This window comes from Podarcis liolepis (assembly GCF_965112155.1).
Source record: "Podarcis liolepis genome assembly, chromosome: 9".
Lineage (NCBI taxonomy): Eukaryota > Metazoa > Chordata > Lepidosauria > Squamata > Lacertidae > Podarcis > Podarcis liolepis.
In genome coordinates this window covers 71,510,914-71,525,802 of record NC_139564.1, presented here as the reverse complement: position 1 = coordinate 71,525,802, position 14,889 = coordinate 71,510,914, and the positions used below count along the sequence as shown (strand labels likewise).

At 45.7% G+C, this 14,889-nt stretch overlaps 1 protein-coding gene across 3 annotated transcripts in view; it reads right to left on the bottom strand.

Moving 5' to 3' along the window:
• The window catches only part of TAPT1 (transmembrane anterior posterior transformation 1), a 67,309-nt gene that overhangs the window by 49,806 nt on the left and 2,614 nt on the right, over positions 1-14,889 (bottom strand). Inside the window, exon 1 of one of the 3 annotated variants that reach the window (XM_083460486.1) lies at positions 5,830-6,240. The exons of 1 other annotated variant lie outside the window; for it this stretch is intronic. In XM_083460486.1, coding sequence (XP_083316612.1) covers positions 5,830-6,136 — 307 coding nt within the window. In that variant the 5' untranslated portion in view covers positions 6,137-6,240. Of the gene's footprint in view, positions 1-5,829; positions 6,241-14,889 lie in introns of those variants that run through there. One more of the 3 variants, XM_083460487.1, reaches the window with a different exon arrangement.

Genomic DNA, 14,889 nt, shown 5'->3' with positions numbered 1-14,889 from the left:
AGTTGCCTCGCAAGACGAATTTCCCTATGGGCTTGCTTCGCAAAACGAAGCTTGCCCCGGGGACAGCGGGTCTTCTCTTTTCTATCTTTGACTAGAAGTGGCACACCTCTCAATAGAGGCTTCAATGAGCCAATGTGTCTGGCTGTTAACCAGCAGGTTGGTGTTTTGAGAGCCTATCCAGGGACGGCTGTGGGCAGTATTGCAGGGGGTTGGACTAGATGACCCTTGGGATCCCTTCCAACTCTACAATTCTGTGATTTTATGTTCATGTGCTACTTTCACCACTCCCACCTCCTCCTCAATTTAATAGAACACTTTCCAATTTTATCAAATCCCAGTTTGTCAGTTCAGACAGCAAACTGGTATGATCAAACCAGTAAGCATCCTACTTTTATTAAGCAAAGTGCTCAAGGGGAGGAAGTGGCAAATTAAGTGTGCCACTAAGCAAACTAGTAAAAGATAGAAGGATGTAAAGCACGTTTGTTACTTATTTCAGTTACAATTTGCTTTGCTCACCACTAAGTTCTTATTAGCAGGCTTCCAAGATTATCTTCAACAAAGCTAATAAAAACCATTTTGCCATCAGATACACCTTGTATATTTATTTTAATGACGTTTGATACCATTAATCATTCGCCTGAACCAGTTTTGTGCAATGGGCACTGTTGACACTGTTTTGCAGTGGTTCCAGTCCTATCCCTGGGGTCAGTTTCAAATGACAGCATTGGATTATTATCTCAACCCCGTGTAAGCAGTGTTAGAAACTGGGATCGAAAAACTATTCACCACATGGTTCCTGGTTCATTGGCACAAAAACAGAATGGCTAGTCAGCTCCCCACCCCAAATGCAGCAGCACTTTCTATTTATTTTTTTCAAAATTCATGAATACACAATTCACATCAGTGACACATTGTTAATAGCAATTATTGGACACCACAAATATAAATGGGGCTCAGCCCCTGAAGTTTTGGCCAAAACAATAGAGCCAGTGGTTAAGAGCGGTAGACTCGTAATCTGAGGAACCGGATTCGCTTCCCCGCTCCTCCACCTGCAGCTGCTGGGTGACCTTGGGCCAGTCACACTTCTCTGAAGTCTCTCAGCCCCACACACCTCACAGAGTGTTTGCTGTGGGGGAGGAAGGGAAAGGAGAATGTTAGCTGCTTTGAGACGCCTTCAGGTAGTGATAAAGCGGGATATCAAATCCAAACTCTTCTTCTTCTTTGAAAAATTTATATTTATGAAAACCTGCTTGTATATAATTTTTTTATGTCAGGACATCACACAGCATTGCGTGTGTGTGCCCTCAATCCTCTGACTGCGTGTGGGTGCCCCTGATGTAAAGCCATTGGAGCTGTCATTAGGAAATTTGGGGAGAAGTGTAATCAGTACATTAATGCAGTCAACTCTACAGTGGTGCCCCACAAGACGAATGCCTCGCAAGACGAAAAACCCGCTAGACGAAAGGGTTTTCCGTTTTTAAGCTGCTTCGCAAGACGATTTTCCCTATGGGCTTGCTTTGCAAGACGAAAACGTCTTGCGAGTGTCCCGTTTCCCCCCCGCTTCCCCCCTTTTTCTAAGCCGCTAAGCTGCTAATAGCCTTTTAGCCGCTAATCCGCTAAGCCTTTATTAGCCGCTAAGCCTTTAATAGCAGCTAAACCGCTAATAGCGCTAATCCGCTAAGCCGCTAATAGGGTTGCTTCACAAGACGAAAAAACCGCTAGACGAAGAGACTCACGGAACGGATTAATTTCGTCTTGCGAGGCACCACTGTATTTCTCTGTAATATTTGACTCAGAAGAGGCCACATTAGCCCTGAACCAGTGCCTGGACTCTGTGATGGGCTGGAAGAAGGCCAACAAACTGACACTAAATTCCAACAAGACAGAAGCACTGTGGTTGGGTAGGTCACAAGTCCAGAAAATTGGTCATTTGTCTGCTGCGGTTGCACTCCCCATGAAGGAGCACATTCCTAGTCTGGGGGTTGGAGCCATCTCTGATGACTTCATGATCTACGGGTTTCTTTACCAGCTCTGGCCATTTCTAGGCCAGGATAGCCTGAGAACTGCCACCCATGCACTGGTCCTCCAGAACCATCAAATTGTAGAGTTGGAAGGGATCATGAGGACCATGTAGTCCAACCTTGTGCAATGCAGTATTATATAGCTGTCCCATATGGGGATCAAACCTGTGACCTTGGTTTTATCAGCATCATGTTCTAACCAACTGAACTATCCAATGGTCACCAATGGATTGCTATCATGCGTTGCTACTCTTGAGGTTGACCTAGAAAAGCTGCAGCTAGTGTAGAATGAGGCAGCTCAACTGCTCTGAGGGGCAGAATTCTGCTGTTGAAAGAAGAAGAGGAGGAGGAGTTTGGATTTGATATTCCGCTTTATCACTACCCTAAGGAGTCTCAAAGCGGCTAACATTCTCCTTTCCCTTCCTCCCCCACAACAAACACTCTGTAAGGTGAGCGAGGCTGAGAGACTTCAGAGAAGTGTGACTAGCCCGAGGTCACCCTAGCAGCTGCATGTGGAGGAGCGGAGACGCAAACCCGGTTCACCAGATTACGAGTCTACCGCTCTTAACCACTACACCACACTGCACCAATTGCAGGGGCTGCTAATTAGCTACTGGGCCAAGTTCAAGATACACAAAGCCCTATAAAGATTGGGGCCAGGGTTCCGAAAAGATAATCAAATCCTTTACATGCCCAACCAATCATTGCACACTGCAGGAGAAGGCATCCTGTTCACAACATCTTACCAGGAGAGCTATTCCACAGCATGTTGAAATTGAGCCTTTATTATGACAGCAGCTACCTTTCAGAACTCCTTCCTGTTACGCATAAGACAGGTGACATCTCTGTGATCTCTTTGATGTCTGTTGAAGACTTTCCTCTTTCATTAAGCCCTTTACGTGGAGATTCCACCTCCCCACTCCACCCCGTCCCAGTTAGTACCCGTACTGAATGGAAATGGTCTTTACATATGTAAATGTTTTTATATACGTAAATGTTTTATACATTTGTTGTATTGTGAAATTCCTTTGAGATGAAATAAATAATGTAAGAGCTCCCTGTTATTATAAATCTTAAATCAATGTTCATCGTAATGATAGACCTTAAAAGGTGACACATCATGCTAGACTACAGTTGAGTAACATTAACAAGCCAGGACAAACATTGAGTTCACACTCTCCACCCTTCTCTCCTTCTCCTGTATAGCCAGGAATAAGAGTCCATATGTTTAAATCATGGTATGCAGTTTCATTCATACCCAGTGTTTGAAACTCCCATTATTCCAGGCGCATTTTGCGACAGAGAATTTCATTAGTACAAGCAGTTTCTGAGCTCTGGCAGCTTAACACCCCTACCCACCCTGCTTATACAACAGGTAGCTATCAGTGTCCCTGTATTTAACCTGTGCAAAGAAGACATTGCAGCTGTTGCTGCATATTGATTGGTGCTTTTGGCTAATGTGGGGAAATTATTATTATGTAACATAATGATGGGTTATGTGGTGCTATTGACAGGGACACTGTAAGAATAGGCACTGGTCTTGCTACTTTAATTTTTGTTTCTGCAGCTACTTTTGTGCTGCTAACATAGGTGCAATCCTTCAGAAACATATCCAGTAGTAATATGGCCATCTTTTACAGACCACAGGATATCCCACTGAGCACTTTTTTCTATTTTATAATAATAATAATTTTATTATTTGTACCCCACCCCTGCAACCAGGCCATCCCAAGTAAAGTCAATTTGCCACATGTACATTAGTACAGTTTCGTCCACATGAAGAGCTGCAGACTTCTGTGACATAATGCCCTAGTCCAGAATGTTATAGAATCTGTGAGTGCCATGAAGAGGAAAAACCATTGCAGCTTTGAGCAAAAAACTGAACTTAATTTTTACATAATCTAATCAGCTCCAATTCCAATAAAGAAATGTATGAGGTATGCATGTGTTACAAAATTAGTTTCCTATCTGTCCATATTTCATGGGCACCAGCAGTGCTATTATCTATATAGAACAGATGTCTGCAATTTTAACACTATTTGTTTCCTCACGTAGCAAAGTATTTCTAGCACCTCCTCATTTTTTCCTTTTTTGAACACAGTTTTTTTGGGAAGGATATGATAAAATTATGCCTGTTTCCATTTGAACAATACTTGTAATTCTGGAATAAAGCACACTATCTATTTGACATCTAGCAGCTTTGTCGTATAATTGTTCTATCACCTACTGCCGATAGTAATTATTCAGACAGCCCAAATAGTTCTTCTGCTCTTGAGTTCATTTTCCTGACAATTAACCCTAATTTAAATCTGAAATATAGACTTTTAAAATCTCTAAATCGTGTCTCCTGAACCAGAAATGGAGAATGGCAGTGTACCCAACGACTTCTAAGGTGTACTCTAGTAGTAAATATGACTTCTGACACAATTTAAAATTAAACAGGACAAACCTCAGTTTTAAACTCTGTGCGTGCATTGACACTTTCCATCCTATAAGTCAAGGCACTAGAATTGTGAGTTGACAAAACCCACCTATACTGTCACATCCAATGCTATTATCTCCACTCCGGAGAGGAAAAAACAATTTTACACAGATGAGTAGTTATATATGTTCAAGCAATAACCTCTTTCCACACCTAGATACTGCATCAATACACTTTGATGAGCTGCAGAATCTCTAAGCATTTTTTCCCCAAACCTCAGTGCCTAAAATTAGATTCCCAAAAATAACTTACTGCCTTTGCCGACATGCCTAATAAACTTCAGCGACTAACTATGTATCAGAACTGGTGCGCGCCAAAAGCCTGACTTAGCAAGAGAAATGTGTTGTAGTACACAAGCTTCAGCTTAGGTGCTTGTAAAACTAAATTCCTCCAAACTTTTGACAGCACCGAATCTCAAACTTGGAAAAGGCAAGAACAGCAGAACCAATGAGAGAGCAGTTGGCAAGGTTGTCATGAGAGAGAGAGAGAGAGAGAGAGAGAGAGAGAGAGAAATCCTCTTAAGTACTTGACTTCAGAGGAACTCTTGTACTGTCTCAAGAGTAGAGCTGCCGGATTCACTTCTTGGTGCACAAAACACGCACGCCGCAGGAATGCCATTTCTACTTCTACAACCTCCTTGCCACCCTTAGATTTAAAAGAGCAGCAAGACTTGGCTGAGAGAGGGCAACTTTCAGCTTTGATTTCTGCTCGCTCACTCAATTCCTCCTGCCCCCCTGCTCCAAACGCTGTCTGCCAAAAGTCACTCGCCACCTAAATCTCTCCATGCTCCTGAATCCACTCAGCCCTTCATTTCTAGGGAGGGGAAAAATGACACCACTGGGGCTTATGCTTTTGTTTGGGAAGGCCGCCTGGGAGGTCTTGCCCTGGCACCCTGAGCAAGACCCACCTCGCCACCTACGAACAACCACGAAACACCCCCAACTTAAGTGCAAGGTGCATTTATTTTCCTAGGTGCCGCTAAGACATTCCCGGAGAGAAACAGGCGGCGTAACCAGCAGCCCCTTTGGGCTCCCACCTCTTGGGAAAATCTAATAATAATAATAATATTTTTTTATTTATAAATTTAAAATCTAAGCACCTAAATTTGACTCCTGCCGCCCCCAAACAACCGAGAAGCGGCATGGGCTCGAGTGCGTGTGAGTCCGCTTGCGCGGGAAACAAAGCACTCTGCACGTGCCCAGAGGCACTCCGCTTTTCTTTCCGAGCCCGCCGCGATGCACTCTGTACATGCTCGCGGGCGCGCCTGCCTGTCCTTCCAGCCCCCGCAGGGGGGCCGCCCCCCTCCCCCGCTCGCCCCCGCCTCACCTGAGGCCCCGCCGCGCTTCTGCTGCCGGCGGTGGTCGCTCTCGTAGAAGCCGAGCGTCTCGGCGGCGCGCTGCTGCTGCTGCTGCTGCCCGGGGCCGGGCGACGGCGGGCTGGAGGCGGGCGGCGCGGACCGAGCCGGGGACGGCTGAGGGGAGCGGCACTCGCCGCCCGTGAAGCTGCTCCGCCGCTGCTGCTGCCCGGAGCCCGGCTGGAGCAGGGAGAGCTCCGGGGGGACGCCGCCGCCGCTGCCCCCCCGCCGCCCGCCTTCCCCGCTCCCGGCGGAGGCGGCATCGGCGACGCCCGCCATCTTCACGCGAGCGGCAGCCACAAACTCCGCTCCGCGCGGCGGAGGCGGCGGCTGCTGCTGCTGAGGGAAGCCTCCGCTGGCCCGCCGGAGCACGTCATCGCCGCGCGACAAGGAGCGCACCAGACGGGCCCACCTCTCCAGCGCGCGCGAGCGGCGAGCGGTCCTGGCGGCCATCTTGACGGAGGCAGGAGGGGCGTTGCCATAGCAACCGCCCCCCGCGCGGCCTGCTGCTGCTTCTTCTTCTCCTCCTCCTCCTAACTCTCGCCCAGCCCGAAGCCTCACAGCGACGACACGGAGGGCGGGCGGGGAACGAAAGGAAGCGGGCGCAGCCTCCTCTGGCAGAGTTTCAGCCCGAGTAACAACACATACACACAGTGGAAATAAAAATAAAAATAAAATAAAACAACCCCCCGACGTGCTCGTATTATATCGTTCGCCAGCCTCTGCGGAACGAAACAAAGCACCTTTAAACTCGTGCAATTGGAGGCGCACGCTTAGCTGAGAGCCCCAAAGCCACGAGGACTTTATTCCCTAAACGGAAAATAAGCTGGGAAAGTTTCTTCTCCTTCCCCACCCGCTACTCCTGCGCTTCTCCGGTGGGGCTGCTGCCTGGGCGCTTCCCTCTTTGAACCGCGCTTAGGATGGGGCTGCGCGCAAACGAAGCTCAGGTTTCCCATCTGGGATGCGCAGCTCGGGGCGCCCCCTGCAAATCCCACCTGAGCAGCTGCAAAGGACAAAGCTGTGTTTCAGTGTATCTGAAGAAGTGTGCATGCACACGAAAGCTCATACCAAGAACTAACTTAGTTGGTCTTTAAGGTGCTACTGGAAGGAATTTTTTATTTAAAGCTGTGAAAGTTTGCTTCGTTTTGTTTAAGAGAGCACTGAAGGAAGCAGGAATGTAGGGACTTGCATTTGAAGTTTTATTTTTTTCCACCCTCGCGTTTCTGATAGCGCACAACTGCCTGCTCCAAGAATAAACACTCCTTGCTCTCAGCTAGTAAAGCTTAAAACTACAATCCTATAAAGGGCCCTATTAATACACTGGGATTTGTTTCCAAGTAAACAAGCAGAGGCTAGGAATGTAATTTTCTTCTAGATTTCTGGAAACAAGAGCTGAAAAACCATTAGCCATGAGTGTAGCCAGGAACCTTAGTTTGCTATATATTTTTATTTATTTTTATTGATTTGGCTATACCTATGTCTTTAGATCAGTGCTTTCGTTTAAACTTATTCTCGATTAAGCCTCTCTCATTTTTCTTTCTCTACTCATAGAGGCCTCCTCTTTTTCATCTCTGCACCACCATGGACCAACATTAACTCCTCATCTCTATTTCTCTCCGCACTTCCATTTCTTAAGCTATGCCCTCTTTTTGAGACAGGTTTCCCTGCACTCCTCCTGAGCAGAAGCTCTGCAGGATCAGACCAAAGGTGGCAGACACACCATTTCTTCCAAAGCATTGTGAGACCTGTTGTTTCCCACTCAGAGATCTACAATTCCCACCACCCCATAACAAGCTACATTTCCTGGGAATCTCCAGGGGCGGGAATAATTTGCTTTAAAAGTAGGGTGGTCGGTAGCCAAATGTCTCTGCAATAATTCTCTCTCTGGTGATGGCCCCAGTATGCAGTGGCATAATACTGGCTTGGAATACAATACTTTTTTTATATAGAACTGACAGTTAACCAGGTAGGTTCTGCTAAGCTGCTTAATAGATCCATCCTTCATGGAATTGTCCACCCTGCTCTGTAAACTAACTAGAGATCGGCAACAAATTCAATTTAGTTCGCATTTAAAGGTGAATCTAATAAATTTGCACTTTCCATAACAGTATGCAAACTGAAACACAGCCAAACTTGGAAAGTTGCACTTATTTGAATTTTGCGGTGCAGGTTTCTAACCAAAGCTTGCAAAAATACATACATTAGGGGAATGTGTGCCTAAAGAGAAATAAATTTGTGAAAGTAACAGATAAAGTGCATTATATTAGGGATATCTGCTTGCATGGATGTGTGCATTGTTCAAAACCACGTTAAGCTGTGTTTCATGAGGATCGTTTTTTAAAGTGCACATGGCTGCAGAAATGTGGAAAACTGAATTTAAGACTGGGAACATAAGAAACGGAGAGAACCAAAAGTGACAGTTCTAGCAGTGACCATCACCACATCATGTGACAGTAAAGTCCTTTCATTAATTATGTGTTGTGTGCAAAGTAGTACTTCCTTTTGTCTGTCCTAAATCCTGATTGTACTGCCAATCAGGTGCAGCGTGGGACTGTGATTTCTAGTATTCTCTCTATCTACTTTTCCCACACCCATGGATCGTTTTATAAACTTCTGTACATCATCTTCATTATCATCATAACCCTCACAACCCCAGTCACCTTTCCCCCTAAATAATATGCTTTTGCCTTTTGTCATATACCAAGGGTGCTCCCAAACCCTTCTTATTCTGCTTGCAGCTTTTCAGCAGCTTTCCTAATGCTGCCATATCCTTTTTGAGCTTTAACAGCTAAAACCTACACCATCTGGCTGCATCACAATATTTGCAGTTTTAGCTGCAGTCCTTTCCCTAATAATTTCCAACATGAAATTTGCCTTATTCACTGCTCCAGCATGGTAAGCCAATGCTTTCAGTAAATTATGCAACATCTACTTTAATTTCCGTAGCCCAATCAGGCCCCATCTGTGAATGTGGAAACACTTTTCCATGAATCTCATTATGTCATCTTGTTATCCATTCACCCAGTTTGGGGAGTTCCTTTTGGAGCTCTTCAGCCTGACTGGAGTCTTCTGCACACTTTGTTCACCTTGATTCCAGAGAAGGAATGAATAAGTCCTTTGCCATCTCTCTCTCTCTGCGTTTCTCTTTTCTCTACACAACAGGTCACAGTTACCCACTATTTTTCTTTCTGCCATTCTCTTTACAGTGTTCTAGTTGCTCCACCACCACACCTCACTTTATTTATCCTCCTATAGCAACTCACACTAAGGGAGTCAGATTTGTGGGAGGGGAGCTTGTGCAATACAGCTGGCTGCAACAAGCTGGATAAATTGGCATCAGCTGGTTGCAACAAGCTGGATAAATTGGCACCAACTTTATAGTATGCCTCTGACTACAGAGAGGAGGAGCAATAGAGAACATACTGTTTGTTGTTGTTTTATTATTATTATTAATTATTACTACTTCTATCACTATTACTATTTGCTTTTTAAAAGCATTCTTACCCAAGTTTTCAGTCAAAAAGGATTCCCACAGTGCCTTACAGAATGATGAAAAACAAGACAGTCTTTTCTCCCAGGTTTACAATCTATAAGAGGGAAAAGGCACACGTTTTAAAATACAAAGTTATTTATAAAGCATCAGAAGTGTGCAAGGTGACAGGTTCGTGTACAGAAAAGTTTCCAAGTTGCAACTTAGTAACTCCCTTCTGTATATTCCCCAGTCATCTTGATAGTGCTGTTGGGAAAGAAACATTCTGCACAGAAATAGTTAAGATATTTGTACCTTTAAGAACAGTTTATGTGAGCTTTGGGCAGATTGGGTGCAGCTGGCCATGACTACAAAACGAGAAAAGCTGCAGTTTGTACTCTGCCTGCAGGAAAAACATCCACAAGCTTTGCTGTTGGTAGTTTTGAAATAAAGCCTTTATTTAATTGGGTTTTACACCTGTCTCGTAGTGTCACAGTCTCTGTCATCTGCCACCAATGGAAAATCCCCTTCTAACAAGTGCATCTTTACAACACTGATAGTATATATAACAATGAATTTCTTATTTAGACCATTCTTACTATAGGCTTTGGTGACTAGCAGCTACCATCTTTTCCTTCAGGGCTTTGTTACATTGCCTCCATATTAGGTTGTGTCAAGGATAGCCAACATGGTATCCTTCAGAAGTGTTTGGCATCCAACTTAAGAGCACTGTCTCCAATTTAGTAGCAACTCCCACCATTTATTTCTATAGAAGAATATTGCTGAAACATTGCAGCAAGTGGAACACGGAGAATGCACGTGCAGAGAGATTTAGGGGTGATTTTGCAATGCGTTTGGGGACATGCGACATTCTTGTGAAACTGAAGAGATGGCTATCTCTCTAGGCTTTTGCACAGGTTGATGAAGAAAAGAGATTGCTTAATGGGCGCTGTTGGTCAAGTAACGTTCCTGGAACAACATGGCACGCAAGTCGCACGCCTCCTGTTATGGTGACAGTTGAGATCTGCTTGCAAGTTGGGAAAAGTCAAAGCTCAGGTTGCAGAGAGAGCTTCCTGGCTGTCTAAGGCAGGGCAGTTCAACATGCAGCCCAACGGGCCTTTTTTTTAAATTAATATTTTATTAAGTTTTATCAATAAAGTAATTCAGAAAAAAGTACAAAAACAGAAAAATACAAAATCACAAAATACAAAAATACAGACATTAAACACAAAAGGGAAAAGAAAACAGAAAAAAAGAAAACACATAAAAACAAAACTCCCTCTTTTTTAAATTCTCATCTTTAGTTAACTTATTCTCCTGACTTCCTCACGCCTCCCTTTTTTGTATCCCTTTTTAAAAATTTGGTTCAGCAAATTCATATCCAATTTAGCTTATCTATTATCAATCCCATCTTACATTTTACCTTGTTGCTAGAACCCCTTCAGTTCATTTCAACGTCATCAGCATTCAAAAATTTTACAATGTTTCTGTAAATAAATTTTAAATTTCCTCCAATCTTCTTCCACGAGCTCTTCTCCCTGGTCTCGAATTCTGCCAGTCATTTCCGCCATTTCCATGCAATCTATTAGTTGCATTTGCCATTCTTCCAGGGTGGGTAGATCTTGTGTCTTCCAGTGCTTTGCAATGCCAACGGGCCTTTTTTTGGCAATCCTCAGCAGCATTTGACGCCCTCACACTGCCTTCCCAAAGCCAGGAAACCAAGGAGCTGGGCTTCAGGAAGGAGGTGGGACAGGGTCCTGGAATCCTCCAACCTCTTCCCAAAGCCTAGTTAGCACTTCCCCAGCCTTGGGGAGAAGGACCCTGCCAGAGCCCTGTGCCTCCATCCCAAAGCCCAGCTCCTCACTTATCTTTGTAGCCTTATGAGGCTTTGCCCTCGGATGGGAAAAATATTGCGCCCGGGAAAGGGAGATGGGAGTCAACAGACACTCAAGGAATAGTTTCGGAGAAAAAGCTTTATTTCTACCATCCATGAACTGGTAGAAGGAGCAAGTGTGAGAAGTCACAAAAAGCATGCATGGGTTCACAGTCATATGCACAGAGTATATATTCCCCTTCTAGTTCCCTCCCCTTTCTCCTCCCTCCGGAGTCCTGCCCCATGAGTTCCTCTGAGCATGAACAGAAAGCTGTCTTGGGACTCTTTTGGACTCTTGGCGCCCTTCCCAGGAAAGGGGAGTGAGAGCCAAGGGGTCGAGGAGCCCTGGTGGTTCAGCAGGTCCAAGATGTTGCAACCGAACGAGATAAGATTCAGTTCTCAGGCCTGCTCTGACAGAGTCTATTCATTAGCTTTTTGAAGCCTTCTTGTGCTGATAAAATTAACGGTTTTGCCTTGCAACAGCACAGCAAATGAGCGGATGCTTAGCTGCTGAGAAAATCATTTTGAAAAGCTTTGAGAAGCTTTGAGCCTGCTTTAGGGGGGGTGACTTTGGGCCTGGGTGGGGTCACCTGTCCGCACCTTCCTTGAATCTGGCTTTGGGAAGGCAGCATGGGGGGGGGCGGGGGTGTGTGTGTCAGATTTTGGCCTGCTTCCGTCTTCACCCCCACCCAACAAGGCAATGTGAAGCCTGTGGCTTCTGTGTCGAAGTACTCTTGCGGCCCACTTGGTATGAAAAGTTGGCCCTCCCTGGTCTAGATCAGGGGTCTGCAACCTTTCAGACAAAAAGAGCCACTTGGACCCGTTTCCGAAGAAAAAAAAACGGGGAGCCGCAAAACTCGTCATTATAAAAATAACTTTTTTGTCACTTTTTTATTATTTCTTTGTTTGACCCCTCAGAATTACTCCTCCTCATAGAAATAAACGTTAAATTAACAAGTTACCTTTGTGTGTGTGTGTGTTCTTCACTCCTCTTCAAAACAGTGACCAGCGTACATGCCCCCTTTCAATGCAGTGACCAGCGTACATGCCCCTTACAATGTAGCGGGCGGGTGGGCAGGTGACGTCGGGATGGTGCGTGACTAACGCACGCACCGCCCCCATGCGACGTCACAGCCAGTACAGCGCCTGCCACAGTGGGGAGTGTCGGGGCGCACAATGCGCCTCCTCCCCTCGCTAGTATCTGCCCTGGAGCCGCGGCAAAGGTGCAAAAGAGCCACATGCGGCTCCGGAGCCGCGGGTTGCAGACCCCTCGTCTAGAGCAATATGGGGAAACCACAAGGCTGTGGTGCTACTGTGTGGGAGCACACAGTAAAAAGCTACCAACCCCAACCTCATTTGTTCTACACCCCCATTTTAAATAAATCGAGATCTTTCTACAGAAGCGGAGAGCATTTTCCAGCATCAGCACTGCGTTACTCCATGGGCAACTTGCTGAGGACCATAAGCCAGCAGTGTAGAGGTCTGGAGTAAAAAATGGGCAGAGCAATTGATATGGGTTTTACCTTTGCACAGAAGGCTAAATTCTAACCACACAAATGTCAAGAGGTTTCTATATGGATATACATATATACATGCATCTCTCCCTTCCTCATCCAAACAAGCAAGGCAATGTATAGCTAGGTGTTCAAGAAGGCATTCCAGAAATACAAAAGCACTTGAGGAAAACATGGAGCACAGACAGTGAGACCAGGCGGAGAGGCCATGAGGGCTTAGTGTACAGTGGTGCCCCGCAAGATGAACGCCTCGCGAGACGAAAAACTCGCAAGACGAAAGGTTTTTTCGTTTTCGAGTTGCTTCGCAAGACGAATTTCCCTATGGGCTTGCTTTGCAAAACGAAGCTTGCCCCCGCACCCCGGACCTCTTTTGAAGCAAGGGGCGGCGGGGAGAAGATCGCTTCTCCCCGTTGCCAGCCCCGCAATCTCCAGGGACAGAGGGGAAGGCGCGCGTGCCCCTTCCCCTCTGTCCCCGGACCCCTTTTGAACCAAGGGGCGGCAACGGGGAGAAGCGATCTTCTCCCCTCCGCCCCTTGCTTCAAAAGAGGGGACAGAGGGGAAGGCGTGCACGTGCCTTCCCCTCTGTCCCCGGACCCATTTTGAGCCAAGGGGCGGCAACAGGGAGAAGCGATTCACCCCACTGCCCCTTCCCTTGCTTTAAAACAGGTCCCCTCTGTCCCCGGACGGTCTCCATAGGAACGCATTGATTGATTTTCAATGCATTCCTATGGGAAACCGTGCTTCGCAAGACAAAAAACTCGCAAGAAGAAAAAACTTGCGGAATGAATTAATTTCGTCTTGCGAGGCACCACTGTAAATCGCCTTCGAAGGTAAACATCCTTCAGATGAGTGGAGAACATGAAACACTGATGTCCATGGTGGAATCTTGTTTCCTTGGACACAACTGATAGTTTGCTTGAGCTAAGGTAAAGACATTAGCAGCGCTCCTAGTAGAAATTTGACCCTTACCCCCAGCCCCTAAAAGAAGAAAGAAAGTCTGCACAACATTGGACCATCATCCACAAATACACAACTGCAAGCGATCCATTTAGCATCCCATTTAGCATACAGGACCTCCTCTCCTGGTATGTCCCACGGAGGACCTTACGGTCTTCAAACAAAAACATCTTGGAGGTCCCGGGCCACAGAGAGGTTAGGCTGGCTTCAACCAGAGCCAGGGCTTTTCCGTCCGTGGCCCCGATCTGGTGAAACGCTCTGTCACAAGAAACTAGGGCCCTGCGGGACTTGACATCTTTCTGCAGGGCTTGCAAGACAGAGCTGTTCCACCAGGCCTTTGGCCAAGGCGCAGTCTGACCCCCTCATTTGGAGATCCTCGTAGAACTCTGGCCAAGTGGTTGCCAATAATTTGATTTTGAATTGATTTTAGAATATTGATTTTAGAATGCTGTGTTACTTTTATTGTTCTTAGCCGCTCTGAGCCTGGCTTCGGCTGAGGAGGGCAGGATATAAAATTATGATGATGATGATGATGATGATGATGATGATGATGTAGCTTGGTGTTAAGTGGAAGAGCATCCTGGAAAATAGTGGTTGGGTTCAATTTAGAATGGGGAAGTAGGTTGAATATTGTAAAAAGACTTTGGAACTTGGTATGTGGCAACTCTACAAACTCATCCGTACACCCATATTCAAGAGTTTCATTTCCTCGGGTTTAAAGAACTCAATTTCAATTGATTCAGCATTTTATCCAGAAACAGCCATTGTGGCTGATTCTCCTGAATGGGAAATCAACTCTGTGGAGATCACATCTGGAATGCGCTCTTTGCCTCGGAATAAAATGAAAGCAATGAAGCATAAAATGTTTCCATGTAGGGAATATAAATTTGTAGGGAAAACACCGTCACCAATACAATGGATGGTATGTATGTAGTAGTACCTATCTTAATTGCAGTTTGCCATGATCCCTTCTAGACCCCAGGTTTTAAGTCTATATAGTCCATTTACACTTATGCTCTGGGATAGCTCAGTCAGTAGAGCATGAGCTCAGAATCATGGATTCAAGCCCCATGTTGGGGAAAAGATTCAGGCCTCGCAGGGGGTTGAGCTAGATGACCCTCGTGGCCCCTTTTAATTCTATGATTATATTCTATGAAAAGCAGCCACAGCTCTAAAGTGCTCTTTTACAATCAGCAAATACCAGAGCTATTTCTAACAC